This window comes from Lissotriton helveticus, chromosome 11 (assembly GCF_964261635.1).
Source record: "Lissotriton helveticus chromosome 11, aLisHel1.1, whole genome shotgun sequence".
NCBI classification, from domain to species: Eukaryota; Metazoa; Chordata; class Amphibia; order Caudata; family Salamandridae; genus Lissotriton; species Lissotriton helveticus.
This window is the reverse complement of record NC_136072.1, coordinates 828563270-828580030: the sequence shown is the minus strand read 5'-3', so window position 1 is coordinate 828580030 and position 16761 is coordinate 828563270. Positions and strand designations below refer to the sequence as shown.

At 43.9% G+C, this 16761-nt stretch overlaps 1 protein-coding gene across 12 annotated transcripts in view; it reads right to left on the bottom strand.

Moving 5' to 3' along the window:
• KANSL3 (KAT8 regulatory NSL complex subunit 3) overlaps nt 1-16761 on the bottom strand; it is a 517274-nt gene that overhangs the window by 153885 nt on the left and 346628 nt on the right. For all 12 annotated transcript variants that reach the window (XM_078666984.1, XM_078666988.1, XM_078666986.1 and 9 more), the window contains one exon: nt 176-398. In XM_078666984.1, coding sequence (XP_078523110.1) covers nt 176-398 — 223 coding nt within the window. The remainder of the gene's footprint in view (nt 1-175; nt 399-16761) is intronic.

Genomic DNA, 16761 nt, shown 5'->3' with positions numbered 1-16761 from the left:
TTCATAACTCACACCAGACTCTAGAACCCCTTTGTAAAACTCACCTTCACCCCAGCTGGAGATTGAAGGCAATCATTTATTGCACTCTTCTCTCAATCTCTTGTGTTCTTCTGCTTCTTTGTCCAGGTATCTACCTATCTCTCAAGTCATACCCAATGACCCCTTTATTACTTACCTCCACCTTGGCTTGAGATCTGTGCAAGCCCGGGAAGACTGCTTGCCAACTTGGCAAGTCCGCCATTGGTCAGCAGCTGGTGAATAGCAGTGTTTTTTCCACTGCCAGAAGCAACAAACGATGATGCTGATGTCACCACCGGGATGGTGCGCACTATGTTCGTTGCACCTGCGCTCAAAGATGCAATGCTGTGAGCAGGCACTGATGTCTTAACCACCGGGTTCTGAAATGTAAACAGAAAAGTCTTGATTAGCACACATGAGAGCTTTGCAACAAGTGGAAAATAACACTTTGGGGGAGCAGGAGGAAGATATAAGCACTGTGAGGCTGTAGAGGAAGCCACAGGGTAAATAGGAGAAAGAAAAATTATGAACAGTTCAAAGGGAGGTCTGTAAACAAACAGTAGGAAGAAGGATTATGTGACTTACCCTGTAAGTATCTGTTCTTGGTATGTAGAGCTATAGATTCACATGCTTTGTATACTCCTGCCATCTAGTGTGCGGTCCGGATGTTTGCAAGTTGTTTTTCTTCGCAGAAGTCTTTTCTAGTCAGAAGGTAAGGTGACTCCTCATTTCGGTGATAGTGCGCATAGGCATCGACTCCATTGTTAGATTGTTTTCCCCGCAGGAGGCTGAGAATGGAGTCAGTAAGTGTAGTATAGAGATGTCCATGTGCATAAAATGTAAGTAATAAGAATTGCAACAACCACAGGTGTCCGGGAAGGCGCATGTGAATCTACAGCTCTACATGCCAAGAACAGATGCTTACAGGGTAAGTAACATGATCTGTTCGAGGCATGTGTTGTAGATACACATGCTCTGCATAGACTGTATAGCAGTATTCACCCAAAGAGGTGGCTAACCAGTGGGTGTTGCAGTTGTCTGAAAGAGTGTTTATAGCACTGCATGTCCAACATTATCTTGATGAAGTGCTATTACATCCACAAAATAATGGTTGGTAAATGTGTGTGGTAAGGACCATGTAACTGCCTTACATATGTCAGCTATGGGAATATTGCCTAAAAAGGCAATAGATGCTCCTATTTTGCGAGTAGAATGTGCTCTAGGAGGTATAGTTAAAGTTCTTTTAGCTTTAACATAGCAAGTCTGAATACATTTCACGATCGATCTAGAAACACTGAATTTAGAGATAGGATTTCCTTTATGAGGTGGAGCAAAGGCAACAAAAAGTTGCTTTGTTGAGCGAAAATCTTTTGTCCTATCAATATAATACAATAGTGCTCTTTTGACATCAGGTGTATGTACAGCCCTTTCTACAACTGAATCAGGTGGAGGGGAAAAAAACCAGGAAACAACTGATTGGTTGGAAGGAATTTTGGGATTGTACGAAGAACCATTCTAGCTCTATGAAGTTGAAAGAAAGGTTCTTCTAAGGTTAATACAGGTAGCTGACCAACAGTTTTAGTGAAGTGATAGAAATAAGAAAGACAACCTTACCTGTAAGAAATTGTAATGGGCAGTTGTATAATGGTTCAAAAGGAGGACCCATAAGCCTTGTGAGAACAATGTTAAGGTTCCAAGCAGGTGCAGGTGGTACCCTGGGTGGTATTATTCTTTTAAGGCCTTCCATAAAAGCTTTAATTACTGGAGCTTTGAATAAGGATAAATGTTGTCTGTTTTGAAGATATGCAGCTACCACTGCAAGATGTAGTCGAATGGATGTGTAGGCTAAGCCTGCTCGCTGTAGATGCAAAATATAACAAAGAATATGTTGTATAGAAGCATCTATTAGATCAATTGTGTTTTTATTACAATATATCACAAACTTTTCCCTTTTCCTACATAACATGCCCTAGTGGTAGGTTCCTGCTTCCTTAAGAATTGTCATACAATCTAGTGGTAGGTTTAGGTATCCAAATTCTATGACTTTAGCAGCTAAATCGCAAAGTTGAGTTTCTTGGTGTCTGCATGTCTGATTTCTCCATGGTTCTGTGTAAGAAGGTTTGAATAGAGGTGAAGCTTCTGATGTGGAATTACTGCCAGGTCTAGTAGTGAGGAGTACCATGTGACGAGCCCATGTGAGAGCCACTAGAATTAGCGTGAGAGATGTGTGCTTGAGCTTCCGAACCACTAACAGAAGCAGAGGGAGAGGCGGAAAATCATAAGCAAATATCCCTGACCAGTCCACCCACGGGGCATTGCCTTTGGATAGATAGTGTGGGAACCTGGACGCGAAGTCAGGGCATTTTGAGTTCTCTGCTGTCGTAAATAGATCTATTTGTGGAAACCCCCATTGTTTGAAGTAAGGAATAAGAACTTGTGGGTGGAGGGGTGGAGTTCTCACTCGCGAACTTGTTGCAGCATTCTGGCGAGCAGATCGGCAAAGTCACTGTCTGTCCCTTGAAGATGTTCTGCTAGGAGTTGTATCTTGTGATGAATAGCCTAACGCCAAATGGTCTGAGAGACGCTTGACAGTTGTAAAGAGTGTGTGTCCCCCTGTTTTTGAACATTGTGCATTGTTGTCATATTGTCTCTCTTGACTAGGACAACTTTCCCTATAAGGTGAGGTTGAAATACTTTCAAACCCAGTTGAACTGCTTGCAGCTCTAGGTAGTTGATATGAAGGTTCTGTTTTTTGGTGGTCCAGAGACCCTGAACTGTTAGATGTTGTAAATGTGCATCCCATCCTGTGAGAGATGCGTCTTTTGTGAGCACGGTCTGTGGAATAGGGTCGATTAAGAGCCGACCTTTTGATAGATTCTGTGTGTTCACCACTGCAAAAGTAAGTAAGTAAAGAACTTGTAGAGTGCACGAATGCCGAGGTGTCTTGGCGCCGAGAGTAACCAGGAAACAAGCAAAAAGACTGGGAAGTACTGCATCATTCCTATGAAGGGAATAACAAGGTTTTAAGCATTTTCCTAAACAGGGGTCTGGTAGATTGAAGCCTAATAGTGATTGGTTGCTCATTCCAGAGCTTGGATGCTCGATAGGAAAAGCTTCTACCTTCCCATCTAGCCTTATAGATTTTGGGGACCTGGACTAAGCCTTTACTGGCAGATCTAAGATTCAGACGGGGGTGTACCACTGAAAAAGTTTCTGTAGTTCCAACGACCCTCCAGCGTAAAGTGCTTTGTGCACCAGGCATAGCGCCTTAAACTCGATGCACTACCTGACTGGAAGCACGTGAAGCTCCCAAATGCTGCTAGAAATGTGGTGGTATTTAGGAATATTGAGCAATACTCGTGCTGCTGCATTTTGCAGTGATTGAAGTTTTAGCCATTACTGTTTGCCTATGCCCAAAAAAAGGGTGTTACAGTAGTCAATTCGAGAGAGAATTTAAACAACTACAACCATTTTTCTAAGGTCTAGTGGAATAAAAGGCAAACTCTTACGCAACATTTTTAATAGAAAAAAAGCAGGATGATGTCAAAAGGTTAATCTGTCCTGCAAAATTTAATTGGATAGCAAACAGAAATCCCAAGTTCCTCACTTTTGTCGCAGAATCCAGGCAATGACCTGCCTCTGCCGGCCACCATGATTGGTTCCATATTGGACGTTCATTTCCAAACTCCATGACCTCCGTTTTATCAGTGTTTAAATTTAGATAATTCTGATGCATCCACTCCATGATGTGCTTAAGAGAGCTATGAAATCTCCCAGCCACGGTTTCTACACTAGAAGAAAAGGAGATAACAATCAGAGTTTCGTCGGCATAAGATACCAACGAGAAACCGTGAGCCCTGGTTAGTTTGGCCTGAGGCATAACATAGATGTTAAATAATGTTGGCTAGAATGCTGAGCCTTGGGGGACTCCACAGGGGAGGGAAAACCTCTCAGATTTAAAGTTATCCCAACACATCCTCTGTTCCCTTGCAGTAAGGAACGAGGTGAGAAGAGTTAGAGTAGCCTCTTTAATTCCTATTGCCTTCAGCCGTTGCGTTAGTACCAGATGATTCACAGTGTCAAACGCGGCTGATAGGTCAAGTAGGATTAGGACGGTTTTTCCTCCCACGTCGAGCTGCATGCGTATTTCCTTAGTAGCCATGATTAACGCTGACTCGGTGGAAAGACGCGGTCTAAAGCCATGTTGGGTGGGATCTAGGAGGTCACTAGTGTCTAGATAACCAGTTAGGTCTTGGTTAATAGATTTCTCGAGGATTTTAGCCGTCAGGGGTAGACAGGAAATCGGTCGATAGTTCTTCACCTCGAACGGTACAAGCGAGGATTTCTTTAGGATGGGTCTAAAACAGGCTTCCTTCCAGGAGGCAGGGAAGAATCCTGTCCTAATAAAATTGTCCAAAAGTGGGGTTAGTAGAGTACTAATCTTACCTGAGGCCAGATGTATTATGGCGGGGGGACAGGATCTGTCGGGGACCCTGATTTTGTGGCTAGTAACAGGTCGCTAACTTTGTCCACAGATAACTGTGAGAAGCTGGTCAATTGGCCAACCACAGAAGAAGAGGAAAAATCCTCCATCGGTGGTAAGATGGAAGTAGTAGGGGCAGGCATCCTCCCAACCAGTTCATCATATATCACAAACAGCGAAGTGTGAGGCTGTCAACCAACACTAGATCTTTTAGCTGACCCTGTGATTGATTCCACCGAGGTGCTAAGAATACTTGTAGAGTACGCATATTTAGACTTGCATGAGGCACTACTGCAATGCATGATGCCATCATCCCTAGTAATTGCATGAAGGTTCTGACTGGGAGATACTGGTTGTTTTGGAACTTTAGTAGTAGTGTTTTAAAATTGTGTATTCTGGCTACATTGGGATATGCCAGAGCCATTTCAGTGTTTAGAATAGCTCCTAGATAGGGTTGCAGTTGTAAGGGTTGAAGACGGGGTTTTTGCACATTGATTGTAAATCCCAACTGATGTAGAAGGTTGAATGTAGTTTGAGTGTGTTGTAAACACTTGAGATTTGTGTTGGCTTTTATAAGCCAATCGTCTAGGTATGGGAAGACATGAATTTGCTGTCTTCGTAGCTGAGCTGCTACAACTGCTTGGCATTTGGTGAATACTCTGGGTTCAGTTATTACTCCAAATGGGAGTACTTTGAACTGGTAGTGCTTTTGCCCTTTTACAAATCTGAGGTATTTGCAATGTGCTGGGTGAATAGGAATGTGAAAGTATGTGTCCTTTAGGTTCAGTGTTGACATAAAGTCACCTTGTTGTAGAAGCGGAAGCACCTGTTGAAGTGTGACTATATGGAAGTGTTCTGATATTACCTATAGGTTTAATGGCCAGAGATCTAAAATTGGCCCTAACAAACTGTCCTTTCTGGGAATTAGGAAGTAAGGTAAATACACCCCTGATCCTTGATGTTGGAATGGAACCGGTTCTATAGAGCCTTTTCTAGGTCTCGCTTGGAGCAGCATTTGAGCGGTCTCTTCTAGAAATGCAGTATTCAGTATATATGCCTTAAACTCCGCCCAGCTTTAAAATTAGCTTCTCTTCCTGACCTTTATAGATGATGGTTTTTGATTCGTCAATAGGTTTAGTAGTCCCTCCTTAGTACCTTCTTGTCTCTCTTTGTAACCTCCAATGAGGACTGGCCCTTTTACTGTGGTGTTACGCAGTATGTTTTATTTACTGTATGTGGGCACTATTTTCTTAAATGGCTTTCTCCTATCACACGCACAACATGCTTTCCTGAAATCTGCAACTGCTTGTTTACAATTTACTACTGAATGAGGCTCCCTCCCTCTCCTCCCTCCTCCATCCTCCTATTTCTTTAATTGATGCTGTCTGCTGCTAGTTTTACATTGACACCCTCATCCAGCTTTAACTAGCACCAACCTCCCGCCCTCCTGTTGCTTGTTTAAATTGCCCTGCAGAAATGCATGTTGCAAACTGAGGGTTTAGTAATGCATGAGGGCACAGAAAGATTAAACTTGGAAAAAACACTTTTTTGGGCAAACCCACATTAAATGTAGTTTTCTCCACAGTCACCTTTTATGTTATGTTATGAGTTTGATTAAGCGCGAACAGCTGCCCCCGCAACGAGGCATCCCGGCGCTAAAGAACCTTAAAATATCTGCTATGGGGAGTGGGGAGGGAGAAAACAGATGGCCTAAAACAGAGGGAACAGATGAGTTTTAATTGCCTTCCTGAAGGCGGACAAATTGATCATAGAGTGAATGTTCGCTGGCAGGGAGTTCCAAAGTTTGGCCCCCAGAACTCTGAAGGAGCGGCCCCCAACACGACTGAGTTTCGTTCGAGGGACAGTCACAAGATGTTGACCTAGGGAGCGCAGGTTACGTTGAGGGATGTAAGGTACTAAGAGTGGGCGTAGAAGTTCAGGGCATTCTGATTTAAGAATTTTAAAAGCAATAGTGTGGGTCTTGAATTGAATTCTAGATTCAATAGGAAGCCAGTGTAATTTTTGGATAGTAGCTCTGACGGAGCACCTGCGGGGGAGGCCCACCACGGCCCTTGCTGCAGAGTTCTGTACCCGTTGCAGGCGTGCTGTTTCTGCTTTATTAGCGCCCAGGAATAGAACACTGGCGTAATCCAACCGGGATAGAATGGTGGATTGGATTATAAGTTGGCGTGTTTTTGAATCAAAGAAACCGAGTATTGGGTTGAGGCTCCTCAGCAGACCCACACAAGTAGCAGCCACTTTCTTTGTGTTGGTCTGGAAGCTGAGCGAGGAGTCCAGCCATACACCCAAGTTTTTCACCAGCGTTTTAGGTGACGGGATGGGGCCCAGCACGGAAGGCCACCAGTAATCACTCCAGTGACTGGAGTTTTTTCCGAGGAGCAACACCTCCGTTTTTCCTGCGTTCAGCTGTAGGCAGTTGTCCGTCATCCACTGGGCAACTGCAGCCAGGCCGTCCCTAAATCGTGTTTGAGGGGCCCTCAGTCAGAGTGATGACCAGCTGTGTGTCGTCAGCGTACGACACCAGCGTGAGGTCCCACTTTTTGGCTACTACCGAGAGAGGCTGTACGTAAAGGTTAAAAAGGGATGGACTGAGTGCAGAGCCCTGGGGGACCCCTTGTCCGATGGGGTGGGACTGGGAGATGAACGGAGGGGCTGAGACCCGGAAGGATCTGTTCTTCAGGAACGAACGGAACCAGTCAAGGGCGAGATCACAAATCCCTATAGCCTCAAGGCGTTTAAGCATGATGTTATGGGACACCGTGTCAAAGGCTGCGCTGAGATCAAGCAAAATCAGCGCAGCACTCTGACCGGCATCTAGTATCTTCCGGAGGTGTTCAATGGTGGACAAAAGGGCAGACTCTGTACTATGACCTGGCCTAAACCCGTTCTGAGACGGGTCCAAGATGTTATTGAGGACCATGTGGTGGGACAAGACTTTATTAGCGTGGGCTTCTGCTAGCTTGGACACCCAGGGAAGCAGCGAGATGGGTCTAAAATTTTCCAACTTTGTTGGGTCGAGAGTAGGCTTTTTAATAATAGGGGTAACCCATGCCTGTTTCCAGTAAGTTGGGACTACAGCCGGGGAAAAGGAAAGATTGAGTAGCGTGGCCAGAGAGGGGAGAAAAAAAATCTAAGGACTCAAGAAATTGGGCCGGTCTCATGGGATCTGTAGGGGAACTGGACTTGACCTTACTACAAAGTTTGGATAGGTCGTCATAGGAAATTTCAGGCAAGCGTGACAGCCTAGTGCCACTGATAGGTGGATTAGAGGGGTTGGTAAGGTCTGTAGAGTCCTGTGGGAAGGCACTATAGATTTTCCTCACCTTATCTATAAAGAAAGCGGCGAGATCCTCACATTGTTGGGCGGAGGTGATACAGGAGGCTGTATTGCCACAGTTTTGAAGTTTTTGCACCAGTTTAAAAATAGTTTTTGTGGGATTAGTGCTGGAGTTGATTTCTTTAGCGTAGAAGGTCGTGCGCGCGGCGTGTATGGCTTTGTGATAGAGTTTTAATTTGGACAGGTAAAAAGCTTTGTCCCTGTATTTGTACTCCTTTCTCCAACTACGCTCAGCTACTTTACACTCTTTCCGCATAGTTTTCAGATTTTCGTTGTACCATGGGTTGGAGGGGGAGCTGCGTCCTTTTGTCCATTTAGCTGGTATGAGGGTATCAAGTCCTTTAGTGATCCAGTCCTGGAATGCCGCGTAGGACGAGTTAATGTCCTCAGTGGCATTAAAACGGAATTCTCCCAAAGTGGTGAGAAGGTCGTCGGTTTGCAGTTTATGCAAAATCTTTCACAAAAAAGATTTTGCAGCCATTCAGATGTTAAAAACAACTTCCATAGTGTGGAAGTTGTTTTGAACATCTGAATGGCTGCAAAATTTGTTTGTGTGGCACTTTTGAAAGAATCAGATTATTTATGAAGTGCCTTCTCTCCTCCCCTCCTATGTCCGCAGAGACAGTTTAGCAGTGCATTAAAGACACATTGTGTCCAAAACACGCGGTCTCCGGGGACGTAGGCGGAGGGTGGGCACTTTATAAGGAATCTTGTTAACGAAACAATCAGCATGCGTTCTGAACACATGTTCACCCCACAGGATTTCTTTTCTCAACCAACTAACAGGAAGGATTGCTGTTTCGCTTTTTAAGTACAAATGAAAAAGCTTTGCAAAAATTCATTCCATGTACTGACATGAAATATATTTCTACAAAGCTTTTTCATTTTTTCTTAAAAAGTGAAACAGCATAATCTTTCCTGTTAGTTGTAAGATTATTTATGAAGTGCCCACCCATCTCCTATGTCCACAGAGACAGTTTAGCAATACATTAAAGACACATTGTGTCCAAAACGCACTGTCTCAGCAGACATGGGAAAAGGGAGGGCACTTTATAAATAATCTTGTTATGCATATTATATGTGCAGTAACAGCCCCTTGCATCTTTCATTTACTGTCACGTAATTCAGTTTTCAGGCTTTAATGCAAACAGAGTGCTTTTCCTCAGCACACATTTCAGTTGCTAGAACACAAAGCTTTAGAAAATGCAAATGTCACTGCCCTGTGACAGCCAGTCTTTTGTTATTCTTAAGTAGAGTTTATTGCAACGTGTTCACGCTACTCACATGCTTTCTTACGGGTGCTCCAGGAAGGAGACAGCCCTGATAAGATAAGGATAAGCAATCAAAGGCTATGATTGTTTTCTACAAACATGTGCTGCTTTTCTGTTACTATAATATGATAAAGTGTGGAATTTTGGTTGAAATCATCCATTTCATTCTCTTTTTTAACAAACATTTCACCGATAATCCCAACACTACTATCCAAACGTAAAAAATATTTGTGCTATCTTCCAAAGCTTTTTTCTTTAATATGTGATAGTGTGCTACTTTTATAAAAATGTACTGTTTTTAGTCTCTTTATTTTCTTAAGTGTCTACAATATAATTCAAAATCCAAGGGAACTCAAGACCTGTAAACGGCAGATGTAACCAATACATCTGGGCTATTTGTTATAAGCAAACAACCACAACCCACAGGTTTCTACAAAAGGAATCCTCCTTTACTGGATTAAAAAAGAATTCTACTCACTCAGGAACTATAAACATGGTAGCTTTCTTTCTAGAAATTGTACAAATGTTAACATTGTTTGTCCAGTCAAAAGCACCAAATTACTATTCACATAATACAACTGCACACCATGCCACATAAGTCCACTCCACACAACAATGCCACAGCTAACAATTCCAATCCAACCCACATAATTCCACTAAACACCACATACATCCACTCCAGTCCATAACACAAGTAAGATATTTACATTTACAACACCAATACCTCTAACTCTCCCTTCTTTTTTTTTTTTTTTTTAACACCCAAACACACAGACCAGGAGTTTGGCTCCTAACTATTTGTTCTTTTTCATCACAAAAACACAACACTACCCACACAGTTCCATGCCACACAATTCAACTCCACACATTTCCAATGCACACCACATAATTCAACACCAAACCATATTATTCCACTCCACAACACCATTCCACTACAACTCAATAACACAATTACACAACACACCACATATATACAGTCCACACCACATAAATCCACACCACACAATTCCACATCATGCCACAACATTCAACAGCGCACCACATACTTAAACTCCACTACCTACCACTTAACACAAAATACCATTCCACATAATTACACTTCATAACAAAGAATCCCACTCCACATGATTCCAGTACACTAAATACCACATAATTACTATCCACATAATTCCACAGTACACCATGCCACATAATTCCACTATGCAAATCCTAGCCACACTACACAATTCTACGCCACACAATTACACAACTAACTAATCCAATACAACCCACATAATTCCACTACACACTACATACATACACTCCATAACACATAGGTAAAAGACATTGCCATTTACAATGCCAATTGTTCCAACTCAAACTAATACGAGACTGGTTGCTTTTTTTGTTAAAAAACCATCCCAGAGGAGGAGCCAAGCTCGCGTCCGCGATGGCCGCGTTTTAGCTCGGCTCCGTTCGCTTTCCTGCCTGAAACGTCTATCCTGTGTCTTATCCTGCCCCGGGAAGTATTCTTTGGTAGACTATGGAACTAAGACATTTCGCTGGCACTTACCGTCTGATCCGTCTGTTCCTAGGTGCCGCGGATCCTGAGCTGCGCCCTTGTTTGCTTCGGGGCCTCCGGAGCGGGCGGGCCTGAAACTCCTCGGCGGCGCCCAGGCGGGGCGGAGCGCTGTTGCCGGCCCTTGGTGGAGGTGTGGGCTCGGTCGGAGAGGCCGATATGCAATTAGACCGGTGACGGCACTCCGGGCCTGGACCGGCGATCCTGCGGCCTGGTGTTGAGGCGCTGCCTTCCATGGACAGGGGTTGACCGTGTATGTGGCTCGTCTCCCCTTTGTTCTCCTGTCCGGCCATCTTGAGTCCCTCCGCCCGGACTCGGAGAACGGAGCCGGTGGCGTGGGGGAGCCGGCGACCCTCCTTATCCTGGTGGCCAGCCTTCCTGCCCTGGGGGTGCCTCTGCTTGTGGTCGGCTGTATCCTGTGTGACCCCGCTTGTGGCCGGACGGGGGTCGGAGATTGCCGCGGCCCCGTCGGGCTTTCAAGATGGCGGCCGGCTCCCTGTCTCTCAGCCTGGCCGAGACTGGCGACGCTGGTCCGCCGCATGGCTCGTTTGCTGAATACCGTAAAGGTGAGCATACGCTTGGCGACATTCTCGCCGCCTTGCGCTCCTGGAGTGTTTCCGTGACCGCACCTATCACTGGACTGGATGATGATCATTTTGCCGGGCCTGCTGGGCCCCCCCCGATGTGTGCGGCTTCATCGCTGCTGTGTGCTGCTGGGACTTTCCTGGAGGTCGTGGACCCGGCGGCTGCCGCTTGTTTGGGTATACGGATACCCGCTGCTCTCAATCATCATGTGATTTCTCCTGTGCTGGGGGTCCGCCGGCCGGGTCCCGTCTGGACCGGTCTCGTAGGATCTCCCATTCCTTTTTTGCCTCGAATGGCCGAACGAAGATCCTGTGGTAGCTCCGTCGAAACGGCTTTCCTCCTATTGTCGGCGGAACTGTGCCTGCATTACCTGCGGTGGTTACCGTCTTTTCCTGTTCATCTGGGTCGAAATCGATATGACTTGTGTGGATTGACGATGGGACTCCCTGCTATTCGCCTCTGGTTCCTCATGATCTGGTTCCTGGTGCGTTGGATGCCTACGGCTTTGGATAGACGAGGACAGGGTTGAGATGAACTTGCCTCGGTGGACTATTATTTTGCGGTATGGTCGGATGATCCGTTTGTGACTGTATGACTATGTTCGATTCTCCTTCATGTTCCTGGAGCTTATCCTCGTAATTACTATCTTCCCGTGGGCGCTGAGTGTGTTCGGACGGGGGGGTGGGAGCTGATGGTTTTGATTGTGTGGCTCCTCTCCCGTCGTTGTCTCCCTATTTTCCCTTCTTCTTTTTGTCTTTGTGGTTCTTTCTTTACTTTTAATTCTTCTATATTTCGGGTTTCCAGTTAGGGCGACAGGCACGCTGCTGGGGGGTAGGCCATAGCCTTCTGCAGGGGTGCAGGGTGGGGGGGGTCTGTCATTTTGTTTTTTCCCCCTCTTTTCCTTTTTTGGTTCTATGGCTCTTATGTATCCCTTTTTTCGGGACGCGGTGTCTGCATGTGGGCCCCCTGGGGTGTTTTTTGCTAGCATGGGCCTTCTGGTCTCCCTGCCGTCACGGTTTACTACGCATCTATTACTCTTGTTACCACTGGTTCCCTGTGCCGGTCTATTTTTGAATGCTTTGTTGCCATGGGGCGCATGCTGTGATGCCGCGTTCTTTCTTCCCCCCTTTTTCCCGATGTCCTTTTCCTTTTTCCCTTCCCCCTTTTTTTTTTTTTTCTTCCCTCCCCTGGGTTGTTGTAGCAGAGGGCTCTTTGTTTTGTAAGCCTATTTTCCGTTCTCTGTATCATTGTGTGTTCTCGTAGTGGTGGGTGGGCGCTGGGCAGCGGTTGCAATTGCTTACTAATGTGGGACTCACGTTCTGCCTTTGTTAAAATGTAATTGTTATTTTCGAATTTTCCTGTATTCTGTATTACTGCTTGCTCGCGGCCCACCACGGCCCTCTGGACCTTAATGATTGCCATCATTCTGCTATACCCCTTCTTCTATTATAAAATCAACCTTCTCTCATCCTGCTCGTGGTGGTTGCTCTGTGGCTTTTCGCCTTTGATTCCCGTTTGGATTACTGTGGTACCCTGCTGGAGCTTCAGTCCTGACCAATGTGCTTCTATAATTGTGGTGGCCGGCCCGATGGGTTGTAGGCCCGTATTTGTGAGCAATTTCTGCACAATAAAGGTTTTAAAAAAAAAAAAAAAAAAAAAAAAACCATCCCAGCATAAGTAAGGGTGCAGTACTTTATATGGCTGATAGAGGTTGCTTTACAAACTCCACAAAGACACCTAGTAACAACCTGTGGTACTGGACCCTTTTCTTGCTTCGTGGATTTTCTTTTATTAGTTATACTACTGCTGGTACATCTTTTAACAAAATTAAATCTAACAAACATTATCATGTGCAACGCGAATAGCTGAAACTTTCAGTAAGGCGAGACCTATTGCACTGCAAATGCTTATTTAGAAGAGCATGTACCTCTTGTTTGAGCAGATGTTGGTACTGTAACAAGAGTTTGTGAGGTGGAATATTGGGAAGGTTGCTTGTTTGCTCCAAGGAATAACCATGTTGGGTAATGTCCAATACTCATTTGTCTGATGGGTTATTGATTGCCAAATGGGAAGAAACTGTTTCAGTCTCACCCCCCCCCCCCCAACAGGTGATGGATAATCGGGCGAAGGGATATGAAGTCACTACTTGTTGGTGCGCCTCTATTTTTTCCTTTAAAATAGTTTCCTCTGTAAACACCCCTCTAGAATCCTCTAGAGGGGGGGGGAGGATTGTGTCTGGGTTTTATATGATGTGGCCACAACAATAGTATTCATTTTTGAGCCTCCTCTATAAAATGAGTGGCAAAAGGAGCCTCTGTTTAGAAGGACACTGTAGGGCTCCCATAGATTTCGCCACTTTTGTATCCTTTTTTATTCTTTTAAGTGATTTGTCAACTTGAGGCCCAAAGAGGTGTTCTTTGTCAAAAGGGGCATTAAGGATAGTTTGTTGAACTTCTGGTTTGAAACCAGAGATTCTTAGCCGTGCGTGTCTTCTGAGGAAAATACTGGTGCTGACTCCTCTGGCTGCAGTATCCACAGCATCTAACGGCACCTAATAGACGAATTGGAAGGAAAATGCTACTTACAAGTATGCATCTGTTCTTGGCATGTAGGGCTGCAGAACCACACACTATTGCATGAGATCATCATCTGGTGGTGGGCCCGGATGATTACACTTTGTTGTTGTCTTGGAAGAGTCTTTGTCTGTTGGATGACTCCTCCCTTAGATCGTAGTGCGCTGAGGGCATCGACTACATCTTCAGAGGAATGCACTATAAATAACAAAAAATTCTATATTGTATATGTCCAATATATACTCTCTTTACAATCACACTTACAATAATGTCAAAAATTCTTTTAACTTTATAACTTAAGTAGCAACCAGAAGATCTCCTAATGTGAGTATATAAAGAGAGTATATATTGGACATATACAATATAGAATTTTTTGTTATTTATAGTGCATTCCCCTGACGAAGGTGCATACCGAAATGCATTGGGATATGTCATCATTTGTTGAATCATGGAGAGTTGTTTGAAGAACATAGAATGTCGTATTCATTGATGAATGAGAAGAATAAAATCATCTTTGAAGAAAAGAAAAGGAAAATACGATCACTGCTTTATGAGCATTTACTTTTGAATTTGTTAAGGCTTTCGTTTTGATCAATAAGACTGTGGATACATTAAGTTCTGAACATTTGATGAAACAAAGTTTGTTGAAATTATGTTGTTTATGTTGAATTGAATATATGGATGAATAATAAGAAAAAACAAATCACGTTATTGTGAACGAGTGAAAAGTGCTCCCCATAACACAGGTTTCTGTGGATTTTTTTCATTTTTACTAACTTGACTAGGAGCTAGTCAAGACATGGGCTAGCACCAGATATAAGTGTTGATATTGTAGGTAAACTGTTTAAACAAAGGAGTGCATATCACTAAATATTGTTGTAAACAATGTTTCCTAGGAATGCCATAGATGCCCCTAATTTACAGGTAGAATGAGCTCTAGGGGGAATGGATAGAGTGCGTTTTGCTTTTTGATTACAAATTTGAATGCAATTAACAATCCATCTTGCAATGCCTGATTTTGAAATGGGATTTCCCTTATGTGGAGGAGAAAAAAGACACAAACAGTTGTTTAGTTTTACGAAAAGGTTTCGTCCTATCAATGTAGTAGAGAAGCGCTCTTTTTACATCTAATGTATGTAGAGCTCTTTCTGCCACTGTTTGTGGTTGGAGAAAAAATACTCGCAACTCAATAGACTGATCGAGGTGGAAATGTGAAATGACCTTTGGCAGAAACTTTGGATTTATTTTAAGAACCACTATATTATGATAAAGTTGTATAAATGGTTCTTGAATTGTTAATGCTTGGATCTCACTTACTCTTCTAAGTGAAGTAACAGCTACTAAAAAAGCAACTTTCCATGTAAGGAACTGTAATTCACACTTATGTAATGGTTCGAAAGGAGGACCCATAAGTCTTGTGAGAACAACATTTAAATTCCACACTGGAGAGGGTGGTATTCTGGGAGGAATTATTCTTTTGAGTCCTTCCATAAACGCTTTGATTGCAGGTACTCTAAACAATGACAAATGTTGTCTGTTTTGAAGATATGCTGCTATAGCAGCAAGATGTAACCTGATTGAGGAATACGCTTAGTTAGATCTTTGCAGATGTAACAGATAGCATATGATGTTTTGTATGGAAACATCTAAGGGATTGACGTTATTTGTACAATATACAACAACAAACCTTTTCCACTTTGCTGCATAACATGCTCTAGTGGTAGGGCGTCTTGCTTCTTTTATGACATTCATGCAATCAGGTGGTAAATTTAGATATCCAAATTCTAAGACCTCAGGAGCCAAATTGCTAGATTGATCTGCATTGGGTCTGGATGCATAATCTCTCCATGGTTCTGTGTTAGTAGATGTGGAGAGAGTTTTAGTTTGTGATGTGGTACTACTGACAGCTCTAGTAGCGTGGTGTACCAGGGTTGTCTTGCCCACGTTGGTGCTATGAGAATCAATGTGAGAGAATGTTGCTGTAGCTTGCGTACCACTAATGGAATTAGTGGGAGAGGTGGAAAAGCGTACGCAAATTTGTTTGACCACTTCATCAATACCGCATTGCCTTTAGATAATGGGCGTGGGTATCTGGCGGCGAAGCTTGGGCATTTGGAGTTGTGGTTTGTGGCAAACAGATCTATCTCTGGTTGACCCCACTTTTGAAAAAATGGCTGAAGAACTTGATGATGAAGTTCCCATTCGTGTATCTGTTGTCTTTGACGACTTAACAGATCTGCAACTTGATTGTGAACTCCTGGTAGATGTTCTGCTAGTAGAAATTTTTTCTGAGGAATGGCCCATCTCCATACGCTCTGCGCCAGCCGGGAGAGCTGTAGGGAGTGTGTTCCTACTTGTTTTTGAATGTAATACATTGCTGTCATATTGTCTGTCCTGACTAGTACAGCTTTGTTGATAAATAATTCTGAAACAATTTTAGAGCTAGAAAAATCGCTAGTAACTCCAGATGGTTTATGTGGAGTAGTTTTTGTTGCATTGTCCATGTACCCTGTACTCTGTGATTTTGTAAATGCGCTCCCCATCCTGTGAGAGCTGCGTCTGTGGTTAGTATTATCTGTGGACAGGTTCTATAAACGGCTGGCCCTTGGAAAGGTTCTTGGTGTTCCACCATTGCAGAGAGCGAGATGTCCGGTCGTCTACCACCACCAGATCTGTTATTTGTTGTGGATCCTGATTCCACTGACTTGCCAAGCACTCTTGTATGGGGTGCATTTGTAGTCTTGCATATGGTACCATGAAAACACTCGAGCTGGTAGTGAGTGTTGTGGCTGGAATCTTTTGATAAGATCCTGCATAGCTTGTATTCTTGTTGGGTTGGGGTACGCTATTGCCTTGGAGGTATCTATTGTAGCACCCAGATATTGCTGAGACAGGGATGGTTGGAGATGGGACTT